We start from the raw sequence: 17,299 nt of genomic DNA, 5'->3' as shown, positions 1-17,299 counted from the left end.
TGTGGTATATTTGATGCCAATGAAGAAGATGCGTTCTCCTGCAAACCACTTCAACATTTTGTGATCGTCACTACAATTGTTTTTTGCCGCTTCTCCTCGTGTTTATTCGCTATAACTTCAGCTTCGTGACTCTGCATCTAAGAAGGCAATGCTTTTCAGGACGAACATCCCCTGATGTCTGTGATGGACAGTCCAGGCACACGAGGTGGGTCTCGATAATGGCGTGCCGCGTGGAGTTGAAGGCGCAATCACCCGCTATCATTAGACAACCTCATCGTATCATTGCAACACCTTTTCGACAAAATTCACAAGTCAAGCAATACAGCACCTTCGCAGCGGAGTCACCCAGAGCTGCACCGTCGAACGACTCGGATACGCCACGTCTACACCAAGCGTCGCTTCAAGCTGCACCAGTCAGCGAATGCGTAGGCTTTGCCCCGCAATGACCTCGGGTTAACCGTCTCCTCGCATCATTTGGGATATGCAGCGTTACGCTACTGGCTGATTTTCGGCTCAACTGACAGCCCATTGCCGTTCAACTTTTCTCGCAACTCCGTCCTCTTTCCTTTGTCATGCATTCAATCGAAGCAATTTGTGCTACGCCTGCGACTTGACAACCACAAAGATGTCTTCCAGAGCAAGTATAACCAAGAAAGCATGCGACGGCTGTAAGATTCGAAAGATTCGCTGTGGTGGTGGTCAGCCATGTCGGTCCTGCTTCAATGCACGCATCAAGTGTACCTACATCCGGGTCCAGCAACCTCGCGGTCCTCAGAAGCTGCGCGCAACTACCAAGTACCTTATAGACCAAGCTCAACGCGGTATCGAGGTGCATGATGCTCTACCATCAATCCCCGAGAGCGGGGAGATTCTGGAGACCGATCACGCCTCGACACCGGTCCAGCGAGAATGTGGTGCAAAATCGGAAAGGTATGTTAATGACTATTCTCGTGTCTTGTCGTGCAGCCAGAAAGCCACTTTATTGTGCTTATTACCGTCTAACACTTCGAGCGACACAGATCTCGCATACCCACCAATGTTCTTGCATCCCCGCTTTATATATACCACGTGCGAATGTATCCAGTCTGGCCGATCGTCGATGTCGAAAGTGTCATGTCCAGTTTGCAACAGGATGTTGAGGAGAATGACCACGAGACATATGCATTGGCAACTGCTGTGGCAGCGGCAACGATCGCTCAGTTAAGGCTAGGGCAAAGTTCTCTCCCTGACAAGTCGGTGACTGCGGAAACATTTGCAGCGGAGTGCATGAAGGCCCGCAGATCCTGCGATTACCGATCAAGGCTCAACTTGAATAATGTCCGGACGGCCTTCTTCCTTCATGTATACTTCGAGAACCACCAATCGGGCGCCAGCGAATCACTGTTGTACTTGAGGGAGGCTATCACACTCGCCCAGATGATGTGCCTGCATCGAGAAGTCTCGTACGCTGGCCTTCCATCGGAAGAGCAACAAATGCGTCGCCGTGTGCTATGGCTGTTGTTTGTCACCGAACGGTAAAGAATCCGCTCTTGCTTTGTGTCATTGTCCCTAACGTTCTCATAGCGGCGTCTGCATACTTCACAAACTTCCCGTAGTCTTGAGAACAGATATCTCAACCCCAGAGCTTGATGCGAATGATGAGCCCCAGGTTCTGCCGGCCTTCCTGAAACTGCTCAATCTGTTCCGACTGTTCGAACAGTCAAACATGTTTGACATCATCGAGGATGATAAGGGAGGCTTTGAGCCACTGTCCAGCGAAGTTCCTAACCTAGACAGCCGTTTTCTCAGGCTACTGCAAGATAATTTGCAGGACGGATCAGCTTTGTTGGACCATATTTCAGACGTACAGAAGGCAGACCTTTGCGTTACCAGACATTGGATGCGCATGATCTTGTGGAAATTCTCGTCCAAAAAAAGCGCTCATGGATCTTCTACTCATTGGCCCACTTCTCCATCCTTTCCAATCTTGGTCGCAAAGGAGCTATTGAACATAGTATCGCAACTACCACGAGCGGCCATCGAAGCCCATGGGCTCGGTATGGTATGTTACTTTCAGCAGCCCCAGAGGAATGACCACTGATTAGATTCTCAGGAGTTGAAACTCTATGAAATTGCCAGCTCACTCGCCGATGCCGTAATAGACCTCGCAATGTTGCCACGGGCGCCTTCTTGGGATAACGAAAGCCGCCCCAGCAGTAATTTAGCCCGCTTACACTCCATCCTCTCCACTTTCAGAGGTGGGGGAAACAAGGAGCTAGCTGAGTTACTGTATAGAAAGATGGCAGATGCTCAGGCTAGAAGCGGCCCTGCTTTATCACCTCCAATAAGAGAACTACAACCACCAGTCAAAAGTAAAATGCTACCTGCAGCTACCACAACTTCTGCGTCAAGTGGAGAGGACCTAACACATAAACGGGCTACTACTGCAATGGAAGCTGCAGGTCCCATAGCTGACGACATCAGCCCGCTCAATAATTGGTCTACTGCCACCGAGGCTCAGATCCCTACAATGCAGCCTGTGGGCCAAGGGCATATACAAGATAGTCTTAGTCTCGAGCACCATGCGCAGAGTGGGTACAACGGTCTTCAGCCACTGGAAGACATGCTATTCCCCGAGTTTGCGGAGTCAACATTTCCTACGCAACTTGAGTCTTCTCAAAGCGTCTATGACCCCTCTTTTGGCAACTTGCTACCATACTCGCTACCTCTGGAGGATGCGAGAAGTACACCCATGAGTTTCGCCTCACTGTCGCCTGCTTTACCCTCTGGCTCCGTTGAAATGCTGATAAACGACTTTATTTCGCAAATTCCGGAGGGTCAGTTCACACCTGAACTCAACTTTTCAAGCAATGACTTTCCAGATGCAGTCTTGTCCGGCGAAGGATTTCTGCTTTCTTAACAAAGATATTCCCAATCATTTTATGAGCACCGTTCTCTGAATATACCCATTTGCTGTTTAAAGCGATTTCAGTCATATCATGTCCAAGAAACCAATTATCAAGTCCAGATTATTATTACCAAGATGTCTGATCATAATACATTCGTCTCATCAGTACTTGAAGCGGAAGTCTAGCCGCTTATTTCCTTCCTTTTCTCGTTCTTCCCTGTCAGATTGGTACAAAACCCGCTCCTCGGGAGACATGGCTTGCCATTTTCTCTCCTTTTGTCTGTTCAGATGCCGCAAGAATTCACGTTGGGCGACAAACACTGCCAACGAGAGCACGCACAGAGCAATCAGCACCTTATTACCAGTGTAATAATACGGCGAATCACTCGTCCGATAAATCTCTGTTAAACAATCAGTCAACATGCCAATATTTCAACCGGGTCATGGTCAAATCACTTACGAGAAGAAATGATCGACCCAATCTGCACAATCACATTATACGTGGCCGCCGTAATCGCTCTCTTCTTCACATCAAACGTATTTTCTGAAATCCAGGCCGACACAATCGGATGAAAATACGGATACCCGGAAATCATCGTGGAAACGGCAAACCGCGCCCAGTTATATCCATAATTCGGCAGCGCAACCAAAGCCGCCAGCAGCGGCAGAGACCAAAACTCACCGAAGAAGCAATGGAACGTCCGCTCGCCAAAGATATCACTGCTTTTGGAAACGGCAAGCATGAGAATGATTTGTAGCGCGGCGGACGGGATCGACAGCATGTTTGCGTCGAAGGTGTCAAAGCCGAGACGAGTCAGGGTGAGCGAGAGGTAGGATTGCACGGGACTTTGAGGAATGTAGGCTACTAGGCCGATGAAGTAGAGCCCCCACATTGAGGGGTCTTTCCATGCTTCAAAGATGTCGTGTAGTGTGGCGCGCTCGTTGATATGCGTTAGGCCTTTGGAGGGGTCATCGCGCAGGAGGCGCTGTTGGAGTTAGTCAGATCCTTCCAATGGGAAAAGTCATCGTTATGAGCACTCACGTTAATCATGATCACCTCTTCGCGCTCAGAATACCACGGCCGGGGGAACAAGACACTCTTGGTATTCGTTGGGGAACTGGGAAGGTAGAAGAGACTCTGTTCAGCTGTTAGCAAATATCTCCTCTCTGTATACCTTGAGATAGAGAACCACATACAACCAACCCAATAACAAACGTAAGCAACCCATCAATCAAGAACAGCCAGAACCAGCCCGACTTACCCTCGACGCCGCGCATCTGCAGAATACCAGCAGCCAGCAGGGAGGAAACGATGCGAGCAACCTATATCACCAATCGTATATTAGCCCCGATTCCACATCTCTCTCTCTCTCTCTCTCTCTCTCTCTCTCTCTCTCTCTCTCTTCCTCATCTCCAACACCATCATGCAGTAGAGAGGCAGACTTACATTCAAAGTCGACCAAAAAAAGGCCAATCTCACCGACAACTCCTTCGTCTTATAGAAATAAGTCGCGAAGAGAATCGTACCCGGGATAAACCCTCCCTCGAACGCACCAATAAGCGCTCTCGTCACGTAGAACGATGCCCGGCTGGTCATCCACGCCTGCGTCCAGGAAACCAAACTCCAAGCGAGCATCATGACAGGCAGGACGCGCTTGAAGCCGAATCGCTTGATTAGAAGCTGGACGGGGAATTCTGCGGCTAGGAAGCAGACGAGTTGGATTGTTGTTCCCTGTATTTGGGAGAGGGGTAGTCAGTAGATGAAATGGTGGTAAGGGGAGAGGATGGGGATGGGGGGGTATGTACGTTGTTGTAGTCGTTAGTGGTCATGTTCAGATCTGCTAGGAAGTGATCTGTGAGCGCGTTGGAGAGATTGCCGCGGTCGAGTTGGAGGCCGAAGAACTGGTTATTATTTCGTTAGTTTTCTGAAGTAAAAGCGAATCAGGAAAAGAAAATTAGGGGGTGGTACCATAAAGCATATCCAGCTTAGAAGCATCAAGTCTGTTTTAAAGACGAGTTTCCTCTCTTCTTGGGGTGTCCATGTTGCTGTTGGATCGAAGCGGTGATATCCTTCGAAGGATTCGTGGGGTGGAGTGACGCCTGCGAGATGCTCCTTTCCTACTTGGATTGAGGCTTTGGATGATTGGGAGTCTTCGAGTACATCGTGGGCTTTGATGGTGCCCTTGTTGTAGCCCTGCTCGATGTCGTCGGGCATGGTTGCTCGCTCTTACTGTTTCACCACTGGATGTGGGTGATGGGGATGTGGAGAAGAGCAGAGGATTGACACAGGTAGGGTTAGAGGCGAAGCGTGGGAGAGACTTCCCATGAACTACTTATATACTTATTTCATGGTGTATACCTTAAAAGGCAGGATTTGTTGTATGGAGTATACATACTACGGAGATGGCTGCAGTGCCAATACGATTCTCGATGGCGGAAGACAATGTGGTTATTCTTCCAACCAACCATATCGGGGGTGATTTTACGACTGAATCAATACCTTTGAGCCAGAAAGAGACTAACCGGATTGCACAAGACGGATCACCGAGCACATCATCGCCTAGGGCGCCCTGGTGTGCGCAACCTGGCCATATCCCCAGCGGCACCCTGAATTACATAGCCAATAACCCTTTAGTTGCTTCGGAGAATCGCCTCGAATAAGATGGGTCCGGTTGAAGTCTTCATACCCATCTTGTTATTGCAGACAGTTGCTGAAGATCCTCGATGCGCTTCCCCGGATGCTACTCTTTTTGCTGCAGCTCGGTAGATGGGATGGACTATTCCACTTACGGATAACCTATGTATTTCCCCAGGTTTGGCACTTTGATGGTTGTTACTATAGAGCAGTTTTGCCTATGCTCAGGGAAGCTGGACAGGCAGCTGGCAAGCGCGTTCATGAGGGCACTGTTCATTCGTCGAAAGGCGATTTTAGCGGCCGGCACTAAAGCGACACAAGCTGGCAGGATGCAAGCCTCCTCCGAAAATTTCGCCGATGCCCCGCCGATAACAGCACCGTTGACTTGTGACTGGCGCTCAGGGATAAGACGAGACCCTTCCACCGTGCTGGATGCGGGGAAATGATTCATGTCACCAGATGGCTAGGAATCCGGGTCGGGTTGTCGCAGAACAGTTTGGAACATGCAACAAATGACAAAAGCAGTAGATAGCAACATTTCACTCGTGTGCCAGTCGGGTAGAGGTGGAACGATCGACTTTCCAGGCTTCTCTTCTGTCGCGTTCCCAATACTCGTCACTTATCGAAAGTGGAGATTGTTCGTCGGCAGCAGTCGTAATTCTCACAGAGACCTCTTGTGGTCTGTATACCTGCTAGTATATAATCACCCGTAAATCCGTCGGAGGCCGCGGAAGTGATTGCTCCTAATTTTCATAAGATAGCCCTGCACTTGTGACAAAAGATATCAATCACTGTCAATCAAGAAATCACCATGCCGTCAGCCGTCGAGAGTGCCTCACCCTCGACAATCCGCGGAGGACACGAGGAGTCCCGTCCACGGCTTTCAGAGCCCCTACAATACTCCGGATCGTTGGACTCATATACCCAGCAAGACTTGACTCCAGTCATTGGTAGAGAGTACAAAGGACTTCAGGTGGCCGATATACTCAAGGCGGAAAACTCCGACCAGATTATCAAAGACCTGGCGGTGACAAGTATGCTTTGCTCTTATTGAAATTTCGTGGAATTTGACATATACTAACAATCGGCAGTTTCGAAAAGAGGCGTTGTTTTCCTTCGTAACCAGGATGTCACACCCCAGCAAATGAGAGAATTTGGCGAAAGGCTGACTGTTCTGGCTGGTTGCGTAAGTAATCCTGGCGATCTCCGGTATTGTCAGTGGAATAATCAGCTTATATTTCCCTCACAGCCCGAATCATCTGGCCTCCATGTTCACCCCTTGACGGAAGAAGGCAGCGAACTCGGTGATCAAATCAGTGTTATCAGCAGCGAAAAGCAGAAGAAAGGAGGCGGTCTTACCCACCAGCTCAGCGATACGAGTCGCTTCGCCTCTGTAGGATGGCATACCGATATCAGTTTCGAGCGTGTACCTTCGGACTACGCCATGCTCAAGATTCACACTCTACCCGAAACCGGAGGAGACACTCTCTGGGCTTCGGGATACGAGATATACGACCGCCTGTCTCCTGAGATGGCTGCCTTCTTAGAGGGTCTGACAGCCACACACGATGCGAGCTTCTTCCATGACGAAGCACGCAGGCTGGGAAACCCCCTACGCAAGGGAATCCGAGGATCGCCACTTAATCAGGGTGAAGAACTTAAAGCAGTTCATCCTGTCGTTCGGACTAACCGTGCGTATAAACCATCATCTCCAAAATGGATGAGAGTGCTAATGTTTTTATAGCTGTGACCGGTTGGAAGTCCGTGTATGTGAACAAGGGATTCACTAAACGGATTAATGGGGTAACCAAGGACGAGTCCGATATGCTGCTGCAATATCTCTTCAATGTGAGTCAGAAATATCCTATTTGCCAGCGATTGGTATACTGACATATCGACAGCTCGTCACACAAAACCACGACGCGCAGGTTCGCTTCAGGTGGAACAAGAATGACATGGCCATCTGGGATAACAGATCCACCTGGCATTGCGCCACTTATGACTACGCTGAAGCCCGGGCTGGTGACCGGGTCTGCAGTCTGGGTGAAGCTCCTTACTTAGACATCCAGTCCAAATCCAGGAAGCAGGCGTTGGCAGAGGCTCAAGCTTAAGCCTGAAACTTGGTCTTGTAGGACTTGAGATTCTATTCATGTGGCGGGTACCATAAAATATATAGTAATGAATCTTCCGTTCCTTAATTCTCATTTGACTAGCTTCGAAGTGTGGAGTGGACTAAAGGGTACAATAATTGGAAGCGATACCAACAATGGTATCGTCTTCAGTGGTATCTCGATCTGTATGACTTGTACTTTTGTGCTCGTCGATTCTGACGCTTGTTAGAGGATGAGTAGGTGCCATCAAGCTCTATGAGTAAATAAAATTCATGTCTCTCGGCTGGATCTGCAAATCAGCTGACCCCCTCCTTCCCGTTGTGGTCTTCTGACGGTCTTACATCTCTTGTGTCTGCAACCACCTTAGTATCTATCTTCATCACACCACACATACAACATCTTCCTTGATGTTTCATATACAGTTACATTCTTAACAAGAATACCCATTTCGGATTAAAGTACGAACCATGTCGGACAAGCTATGAAAATCCAAAGAGTCAAAGTCCAAACGCCAGAGCCCGGTCCCACACGATAACCGCCAACTAGGCAGTGCCAGTTAACCAGCAAACTGTGTACGCCCAATAGTATAAAATAGTGACGGAAGATCTGAAAGTCTTTCAATGGCAAAAGGCGACAGATACCCGATCTGTCGAATTGAAGTGAAGAGTCATGTGTGAGTGCATTATGCCTGGCATGGCTCAGACATTTTCATATAATTCCAGCAAACTGTATCATGTTAGACACTGATCATATTTGAACCACCATAATCACTTACTGCTATAACCCATATCCTCGCCGAACATAACGTCATGGACATCTTCTCCATCCTTCGTTCCCGAATCCGGAGTATATGTGACGGCTGTCTTGCCCATGGAGAGCGCCATGACGGGAGGCACCTCCTGAAGCTTGATAAACTCGGGTTTGTGGTTTGAATCCTCCGATAGCATGAGCTGATGGGCATTGACGGCTGCGTGATAGCCCATGTGCATTGCAGCCCCGCAACGTTTGATTCCTGACCAGGACACCATATCACCGACAGCAAAATGGGAATCGGCGTTCGGAAGGTTCTTGGGGAATTGCGTGCTACCTAAGGTTAGCTTTGGTTGAGTGATCCTTCTTCAGGGAACCTACGATGCTCGGATCTTGACGTAGCCTTCCTCAGTGAGGGCCTCTTCTGGTAGGTACGACGTTGTGGGAACAGATTTGGAAACGGCGTTCATGACATGGCCTGCATAGATAGTCCTTCCATCAGCCAGCTCAAGTTTCCAGAGCCGTCGCTCTCCCTCGGTCTCGATGGCTGTGATGTCGAGCACTCGTTGTCCAAAAATGAGCTTCACGCCTGCTTCACGCAGAATGGATCCCACACGCTCCAGGAATTCAGCCGGCAAAGGTTCTGCTGAGAGTACACGATCACGAGAGTGGATCAACGTGACCTTGCGGTTGGGATGAAGAAGTCTGAGCTCAGTTGCCATTTCAACACCAACGGCGCCTAAATTTGTCCTCGGTCAGTCATGCATTGTTCAAAGTACACGACGAAGGCCAAGCTACATACCCCCTCCGATAACCACAATTCCATCCTGGGCATTGTGGATGTCATCTACGTGCTTCTTGGCTTCCTCCACAAACTCATCCCTGCGAAGAGACTGGGGGACGGTTGGGAAGACACGTCGCAGTCCTGAACTAGCAATCAGGAAGTCGTATTTCTCCTTTCGTGTTTCTTTGGTGTGGGCGTCAAGGATACGGGCCACTTTGCTTTGGCAGTCAACGGAGTTCACACTACCGCGCAGGAATCGAATGTCCGGGGACCTCAAGGCCGGAATGTCCTCGAACTTTGTCCAGGTCTTCGATGCATAATTTTCAGATGCCAAGGCTCTAGGAGTTCCAATTAAGTGATCTACAATAAGGAATACACATTAGCGATGTGAGCCGCGGACACTTCGGGGGAGCCAGATCAGTGGTGAGACTTACAGAACCCGTCACGTTCATCCACGACAGTTATTTGGATGGGAAGCTGTCTGTGCGGCGGCTGCGCATCTGGAGTCGAGTTGAAACGGGCTACTCGACCGCGAGATAGGTCAAGCAACGTCAGGGCTGCGGTCAAGCCACCGTATGAGCCCCCGACGACCAAGACGCGGAACTGTCGCGTGAAAGATGCGATGCTTGTAGCAGACGGCATTATGGAAGACTTAGTGCAGGTGTTACAAGAGCGGAAATTGAAGAGAAGTGAGGGGAGATCACGCAAATCTTGAGAAGTCAACAGGAAATAGACTAGAGGGAACAAAGTCTGGGAGTAGAGCTGCTTTTAAGCACGGAGACCGCAATAACTCCGGCGAAAGAGGAGGCCACAGGAGCCGAGACCGAGGGACCGGTTCACTAACGGTGGAGCCGATTATATTGGTCAATATCTGCGCTGAGAAGAGGCAGAGAAATTAATTGTTTCTATTTCTATCGCCGAATGAACCGAAAATCTGGCACAGACTGACGTATATGCCGATTTTGCTGCTCAAGACTCCACCGTTGGGAAAGATGACTGGAAGTGTACGAAGTGTCATTTCCCGCGGCATACCACGGCGTGCCTACTAGTTAGGTAGTCTATTGGGTCTATCCCCAGCAAGACCCGTAATCCAGGGTGATCCGGAGGACATGGAATATTCGACACCGGATCGTGTGATTCCGGGCATTGGCAGAAATGGGTCCTCGGCGGCCAATAGGGGCCGCTCTCCACAGGGGGTCATCTTATCAGATGGAACGCCAGCGAGATCGGAACGAAGGATTTGTGAGTTGATGGTCCAGGAAACCCGAAGTTCTACGTCTTCAGCTGTAAGAATCATACAGAGAATAGGGTACGTTTATACGAGTGAGTTTTGCCAAAATTTCTTCAGTTTTACAGACACTAATGATGTAAAAAAGTGGCTCGTCTTGCGCTGGCATCCCCGGGTCGGAAAACAAAAAAGTTATCTGATCCGCCTCTGCATTCCAGATTGACACACCTGCCGCTATTCTTTCCTAATCTAGAGTAGCGCCGCTCGCCTACTTTCGCAACTCTGGCTGCCCCTCCTTCTTTCTCTCCCAATCAGTTCTCAATAAAGTTATCAGATGGAAGGTGGGTGTCACAGTCATTCCCGAACTCGGAATTTGAAGAGGTGCCACGGGCTCCTTCGAAATTTCAACTCTTGGCTGTGTGCTCGGCGCCTCCCTTGCTTTATGCATCGGCTTGAGTGATTGCGCAAGAGGGCAGCAAGAGAAGAGAAATATTCGTCGCCGCTCATTATACTCGGAGAGGGGCAGATTCATACGTTTGGTCACAAGGGTAATACAGGTGGGCTTTATGGATGAATCGATTTCCAATCGCGTCCTATTGACAGTAACCACGTCTGCTTCTGGCTTTACCTTTTGTGCCCAATTCTGGGGTCTCCCTAATCTAGCGCATCCACTGGCTATGAAGATCAAAGAGTAATTCAAGCTAAAAAGGCCATGGCCGAGAAAATGCGGGTTTACAGACGCAAACTGTCGATCAGGTAGGCCAGGGCCGCAAGGGCTGGGACTGCCTCGCTGGTCCCACACTCGATCTACAGCCGTAGATACTGCAAATAATATTAAGAAAAGCCAGATATGCTCGATTTTGAAAAAGTTAAGACACTACTAACCCTCAAGCCTATTTACGTCACCGCGCGTTTAATTCAGCCCGACAACTCATGCAATATTCACATTTCACATACTCAAAACCACCTTGACCTATCCCCATTATGACTTACGAACGACCCGCTAGACCCAGCATTCAAGTTTTCAATCACCTGGAGACACTTCTTAACACTCTCCTCGGGCTGGATCTGCCCCTTGAGCTCAGGCTCAACTAGCTGAAACATCTTCAGCAGGAGCTCATTGGCGTATACTACTTCAGCGGGTTTCTCCCCTGCGTCACCGACTATATTAGCATCTCCCGTTCCACAGTACAAAGACAAATAAGTCAAGAGCAATGGAATTGACTTACCATCCCATGTGTCAACCCAACCGGGGCTCAAAGCCAACACCTTAATCCCTCTAGGCGCAAGTTCCGCCGCATACTTCGCAACCGTGACATTCAATCCAGCTTTTGCAATAGAATATGCAACACCGCTACTAACACCAGCCTTATTGATAAGGTCTACATCTGCCATGCCGCTAGAGATGTGAACGATTTTCTTCTGCGCTCCCTTCTCGATCAGAGGAAGGAAAGCGTTCGTCGCCCATATACCGCCGTAGATAGCTGTGTTGAGCGACGGGCTGAATATATTCTGAATCGCTTGAGCATCGAATGGCAATTGGCTCGGGGTAGATGCCATGCTATCCTTGTCAACGGCATTGGAGTTGTGGATGAGCACGTCGAGCTTGCCGTCGGTGATCGCGGCTGCGGCTGCGGCCGCCTCCAGAATGGATTTTGGGTCCGTGACATCGCCTTTGATGATGTGCACATTGGAGTGCTTGGAGGCGAGATCTGAAATGTCGGCTGATTTAGGGTTTCGCACAATTGCCAGCACTGTATTGGTTGAGTCTGCGGCGAGTTGGCGCACGAATTCGCGGCCAATGCCTTTGGAGGCTCCAGTGATGGCGTATGAGGACATTTTTCGATAATGAATTAGAAGCTTAATATTAGGTAAATCTTAAGATCAACTGAGTGAGTTCTGTCTGATGCTATTGCGTTATTTTGTCGCTATACTCGTCGACATTTATATACATTTGGCGGATTACCAACCGTTCCGACCGGACGATCCGATCCTCCGGTCTTACTACTCCTTGTCAGCAAGCGGGAGTAAGCAACCTCATCAACCGGCCGCTCCGTTTGCCCCCGTTCCCGATTCCTCACTATGCGACATCATGAGCTCCCCAATCTCTGCAATCAAAAGGAGAGCATGCGTGGCGTGCACCACCGCCAAGGCGAAGTGTACGCCACAGGCTGCCAACCTGTGCCAGCGGTGCGCTCGTCTAGGCAAGTCGTGCACGTACCTTGACCTTCCGCAGACAAAGCGTAAGCAGAGACAGAAGGCTGCACCGAGGTACTCCCTCTTTTAAAGAAATTACTTTTACAGTGCTAACGAGTAAGGATGCAGCCGTGTAGAGCTCTTAGAGAAGAAAGTCGACCAGCTCTTGTCCCAGCTGGCTACCTTGACGCAACAGCAGAACGGACAGACCTTATCGCCTGATACCTCGACTAATGATAGTCTACCGACTAACAGTAACATCAACGGAGGAGACCTGCACACATCTTCTCATGATTCCTCCTCCCAAGGGAATTCAACGGACACAGATATAGCCGCGCTGCTAGACGCAGCTAAAGACCCGTCCCATGGCCCCAACCCACCGACCAGCTCTGTCCTCGCGGGCCAGCCATCACTCGTAGACCGAGGGCTCTTGAGTCCAGCTGAGGCCGAGCGTATGCTCACGGTCTTCAAAGCTGACTTTGCTGCCAAATTTCCGTTTGTTTTGATCCCGCACGGCGAGACAGCCGCTCGCCTCAGAGTCCGAGAGCCGTTTCTATTTCTGTGTGTTGTCGCCGCGACGATGGGCAGTGCGCATCCTCAGCGCAAGATCGTCGCTGAGGAGATTATGAACCATGTTACCTCGAGAATTGTAGCACGATCTGAGAGAAATCTCGAGTTGCTTCGTGGGTTGTTGGTTCATTGTGCGTGGTATACGTATCCTGCTGAGAAGTATCACCCAAGGCTGTTGCTGTTGATTCAGCTTTGTGTTGCGATTGTGCATGATTTGAGGTTGCATAGGAGGAGTGGGCTAGGTGTGGATGAGCAGAGGGCGCTGTTGGGGACGTATTGGTTGTCTGTTGGGTGAGTGGCTGCTTCTTTCCCTATATGCGGGACGTTATGCTAATTTTATATTGATAGGTTCTATGGCACACTCGGCAGACCTAGCACCATGAAAAATGATAGTCAAATTGACGAGTGCGTCAAGAGTCTAGCATCATCATCTACTACCACCACCACCACCGAGTATACATCAGATCGCTGGATCGCACCATTCATCCATCTACAATCATTCATGGCAACCATAGACGAAGTCTACGCTTCGATGCAAGCATCCGGCGGAAGTGCCCTCGTGCAAGTCACGCGCGGTTCTCTACAGCGACAATTCGACAACATACGGACATCTATAGAGAAAGATCTCCCAAGCTGCCCTCCACTAACAGGTACATAACATCACCCACCAATTCCCACATAGTCATTTCCACGAAGTAATAACCAACCCACCAGCAACGGCACTCACCACCGAACTCAAATACACCGAAATGCGTCTCGAGGACCCATCCCTCCGCGAAGACCTCTGGACCACAGACCCCGCCACCACGACCATCCGAACAACCATGCTAATGACCCTCATTCAACGAAGCAAGGAACTCATCCAAATAGTCACGAACCTCCCCGTATCAGAGACCCCCCAGTTAACCGTCATAACGAACGCCCGTATCTGCGCCGCAGTGGGATACATCCCCACTGCTGTTTTGGCACTTCTTAATCTTATCAGGAGCACTTCTTCTTCTTCTTCGTCCTCAACACCGAACCAAGACCAAATCCAATCCCAAATCCAATCCATAATCACCACAGCAGACTACCCCACCCTCGTCACTTCGCTAGCCACAGCACTAGAAACCAAGCTCCAACATGGAAATGGAGTCCGAATGTCTGCTACAGACAAAGAGATGGACGTGGTAGGGAGTCTTTGTTCCAAGATGCGGTTGTTGGCGCGTTGTTATCCTTATCAGGTCAGGGGGGCGGTGGTGGTGGGACGAGATACATTAAGGGTGGAGGATAATAATACGTCGTTGTTATTGTCCACGGCGACTACTAGTACGGATCATCAGCTGGATGTTAGTAGGGGTGAGGTTGATGGTGATGGTGAGATGGTGCCTCAGGACTGGATGATGCCAGATATTGATAGTAATAATAGTATCTACGGCGATGTGGATGGTATGTTGAATGTGGATGATGTTCAGTGGGATGCGCTATTGAGGGATTTTACGTCGGGGTTTGGGTAGTTGGATTAGTACTGATGAATTTTCATTGCTTGGTGGGGTCTAATGTACTTTGGTAAATCGATGTTCTTTGTGCCCTACGGATGGAATCGGATGATCCGGTGCGGGTGGGATTTCTGGTTGAAGATCATCGCGTGATGGTTCCCTACTCAGAAGGTATATAAAATAGGGTTTCGGTGGCAACCGGTCATGCCTATGGCTGATTTATAACCTGCAGTGCTTGTGAAATATTTGGGTACTGGGTACAAAACACTAGCTGATACATGCAAGAAGTGAAGAAATTGTGGGATGGGAAGCAAAAATGCTATTTTATCAGACTACTCTATCTATTGAATCAGGCATTCATTCAACCAAGGCAGACCGTGTTCGAATCAGCGCTCAATTGCAAAGCAGCAGGTTCCCGGCGAAGATACTATGTCTCCAAAATGACACTTCCCGGATGCGAGTAGAACCAGTTCTTTCTTTGACGGGGGATAATCAATGACAAGAAAGAAAAAAAATCCATCCAATGAGAACAGCCGACCAAGAGCGTACGTTTTGCATTTCAAGAATTCATAATCCCAGCAGACAGGGAGTAAGGGCATAACACAGGACAGCATAACGGATAGATAGCGATATGGATAATATCGTATAACAGCGGTAGGTAGTCCAGGAAACGCCCGCGACTTCCGGAACGATAATGATTATAATCCGTCTCAAAGAGTCAGGCCTTCCTCCCCACCATTGTCTAAACACTGAACACATGTACACTGTATTTGAAGAAGGCAGCGGCGGATTGGAACTAGTAGTGGCCTACTGCACATCCATGCCCCGCTGCAGCGACGATTCCAGATCGTTGTGGTGGCCACCGCCTGCGGCGAGCGCTTCCTGGGGCTTCGGTTCCTCCGTCTTCCATCCGCCTTGTTGGTTGTCGGGGATGGGCACGTTGGTCTGCTGGGCAATCTGCTGCTGCTGCGCGGCGGCCTGCGCCTGCGACTGCTGCCGGACCAGAGCCCGGAAGCGCACTACCTCGTCGTAGATCATGTGGCGCATCTCCTGCACGTCCTCCACCACCTCAAAGTGGAAGTCAAAGGTCGTCGGGCAGGTGGGCTCATCCGAGGCGTCGTGCCAGATGTGCAAGTAAGGATGCTCAAGGGCCTCCTCAACCGAGATACGCGACGTCGGGTCGAACGCAAGCATGCGATCGAGCAGGTCGAGAGCATCGGGGTTGGCGTTGGGGAACAGGCGCTGGAAGGGGATCTTGGGCATGAACGGCAAGTTGCGAACGTACTCCTGCGCACGAGGTGAGCCGATGCGGCTCAGAGTCTCCTCGTTAGGAGTACCCAAATAGTGGAGAATCTGGTTAAGCTGGTCGACATAGTCACGGCCCTTGAAGAAGGGCCGGCCACCCAGCAGCTCGGCCAGAATGCAACCCACGGACCAAACATCGACTGGGCATTGATCAGCTACAGCGCCGGGGTATGGGGGGGTTATCAGGGACACATACTGGCTTTCGTGTAGCTCTGGAAGCTCAGCATGATTTCCGGCGCACGGTACCATCTTGTGGCGACATATTCCGTCATGTATCCTGCATTCTCCTCCGGGTCGATGGAGAAACCACGGGCCAAACCGAAATCGCAAATCTTCAGCTCGCAATCGGCGTTGACGAGAAGGTTTCCGGGCTTCAAATCACGGTGCAGAACGTTGGCCGAATGGATGTATTTGAGACCGCAGAGGATTTGGTAAATGAAGGATTGGAAATGGGCGTCGGTGAGGGGTTGCCCGGAGCGAATGATAGCGGCCAAATCGCACTCCATCAATTCTAATAAAATATGAAGTTAGCAGCAGGAAGACAAATCCGTAAGTACAGAAAGAAGCCTCACCCTCGTACAGGTACGTTTCGTTGAAGTTGTCCGGGCGGGGAATGTCCATGTCATACAAGCAAGTGATCTAAGCCATCTTCACGTCAGCCTCGAGGCTCGGAGCAATCATCGGAAGGAATGGGAATAATAACGCACGTTGCGGTGACCTCTGAAGTGCTGGAGCAGCTTGATCTCTCTCAAAGCGCGCTTGGCGAGGATCTTCTTGCTGAAAACGTTGGTGACCTTCTTGATGGCGACACCCTCACCGGTGTGAGCATTTGTCGCGGCGCTGATATTGTTAGGACAATGAATTCCATCAAAACGAAAACGAATGCTCCAGAATGAGTGACTCCATCGGAGAATATCAAACCTACCAAACAATGCCGTATGCGCCCTGACCCAGCTCCTTGGTGACATTGTAGCGCTCATCGACGATAAAGTCCTGGTTGAAGACCTTGAAGATCTTGCGACCCTGCAAGTCGGCCATGATAAACACTCGTACAAAGGAGAACACAAACACGAAAGATAGTAAAAGAAAGAGGAAGCGAGACGAGGGAAGGCGGGGGGAAGTAAAGGGGAAGTTATGGAGGCCGAATGGGGAGAATCGATGAGGTAGGGAGAGAGTTGTTCCGATGGATGGCACCAGGTGGGGTAGTGACTGAGTTAAGTCAGTTAATAGTAGCAAAAAAGTAGGCGCTGGGCTGACCCGGCGGTGCGTTTTGGGGAGTCTCTTTTCTTTTCCCTGGTGGATTTAGGCGTCTCTCTCTCTGACTCTCACAGAGAAAATTCCCTCCGGCTTTGGTT

General features: G+C 50.0%; 7 protein-coding genes across 7 annotated transcripts; 3 read left to right on the top strand and 4 right to left on the bottom strand.

The window, feature by feature from the left end:
* Positions 1-625: 625 nt before the first annotated feature.
* AKAW2_21006A (Zn(II)2Cys6 transcription factor) lies at positions 626-2,899 on the top strand (the record flags this gene model as incomplete). The annotated part of the gene is made up of 4 exons (XM_041685783.1): positions 626-930; positions 1,020-1,514; positions 1,564-2,041; positions 2,093-2,899. The coding sequence occupies 4 exons, from the start codon at positions 626-628 to the stop codon at positions 2,897-2,899; spliced, it is 2,085 nt and encodes a 694-aa protein (XP_041539832.1).
* A 150-nt stretch (positions 2,900-3,049) lies between these two features.
* AKAW2_21005S (putative MFS transporter) lies at positions 3,050-5,102 on the bottom strand (the record flags this gene model as incomplete). Its single annotated transcript, XM_041685782.1, has 7 exons — positions 3,050-3,288; positions 3,348-3,873; positions 3,930-4,025; positions 4,085-4,210; positions 4,335-4,619; positions 4,694-4,789; positions 4,857-5,102. 7 exons carry the CDS (start codon positions 5,100-5,102, stop codon positions 3,050-3,052), a joined length of 1,614 nt encoding a protein of 537 aa, XP_041539831.1.
* Positions 5,103-6,333: 1,231 nt separating this feature from the next.
* On the top strand, positions 6,334-7,633 carry AKAW2_21004A (TauD/TfdA dioxygenase family protein; the record flags this gene model as incomplete). Its single annotated transcript, XM_041685781.1, has 4 exons — positions 6,334-6,556; positions 6,614-7,213; positions 7,267-7,370; positions 7,424-7,633. The coding sequence occupies 4 exons, from the start codon at positions 6,334-6,336 to the stop codon at positions 7,631-7,633; spliced, it is 1,137 nt and encodes a 378-aa protein (XP_041539830.1).
* A 767-nt stretch (positions 7,634-8,400) lies between these two features.
* Positions 8,401-9,809, bottom strand: AKAW2_21003S (putative pyridine nucleotide-disulfide oxidoreductase AMID-like; the record flags this gene model as incomplete). The annotated part of the gene is made up of 4 exons (XM_041685779.1): positions 8,401-8,716; positions 8,765-9,122; positions 9,186-9,527; positions 9,602-9,809. The coding sequence occupies 4 exons, from the start codon at positions 9,807-9,809 to the stop codon at positions 8,401-8,403; spliced, it is 1,224 nt and encodes a 407-aa protein (XP_041539829.1).
* A 1,543-nt stretch (positions 9,810-11,352) lies between these two features.
* Positions 11,353-12,234, bottom strand: AKAW2_21002S (SDR family oxidoreductase; the record flags this gene model as incomplete). Its single annotated transcript, XM_041685778.1, has 2 exons — positions 11,353-11,546; positions 11,625-12,234. 2 exons carry the CDS (start codon positions 12,232-12,234, stop codon positions 11,353-11,355), a joined length of 804 nt encoding a protein of 267 aa, XP_041539828.1.
* Positions 12,235-12,487: 253 nt separating this feature from the next.
* AKAW2_21001A (uncharacterized protein) lies at positions 12,488-14,657 on the top strand (the record flags this gene model as incomplete). Its single annotated transcript, XM_041685777.1, has 4 exons — positions 12,488-12,666; positions 12,721-13,452; positions 13,510-13,811; positions 13,876-14,657. The coding sequence occupies 4 exons, from the start codon at positions 12,488-12,490 to the stop codon at positions 14,655-14,657; spliced, it is 1,995 nt and encodes a 664-aa protein (XP_041539827.1).
* A 789-nt stretch (positions 14,658-15,446) lies between these two features.
* Positions 15,447-16,982, bottom strand: mpkA (mitogen-activated serine/threonine-protein kinase SLT2; the record flags this gene model as incomplete). The annotated part of the gene is made up of 5 exons (XM_041685776.1): positions 15,447-16,084; positions 16,141-16,455; positions 16,517-16,583; positions 16,652-16,784; positions 16,870-16,982. The coding sequence occupies 5 exons, from the start codon at positions 16,980-16,982 to the stop codon at positions 15,447-15,449; spliced, it is 1,266 nt and encodes a 421-aa protein (XP_041539826.1).
* Between the last annotated feature and the right edge of the window lie 317 nt (positions 16,983-17,299).

This window comes from Aspergillus luchuensis, chromosome 2 (assembly GCF_016861625.1).
Source record: "Aspergillus luchuensis IFO 4308 DNA, chromosome 2, nearly complete sequence".
NCBI lineage: Eukaryota > Fungi > Ascomycota > Eurotiomycetes > Eurotiales > Aspergillaceae > Aspergillus > Aspergillus luchuensis.
This window is presented reverse-complemented; position numbering and strand designations above follow the sequence as displayed.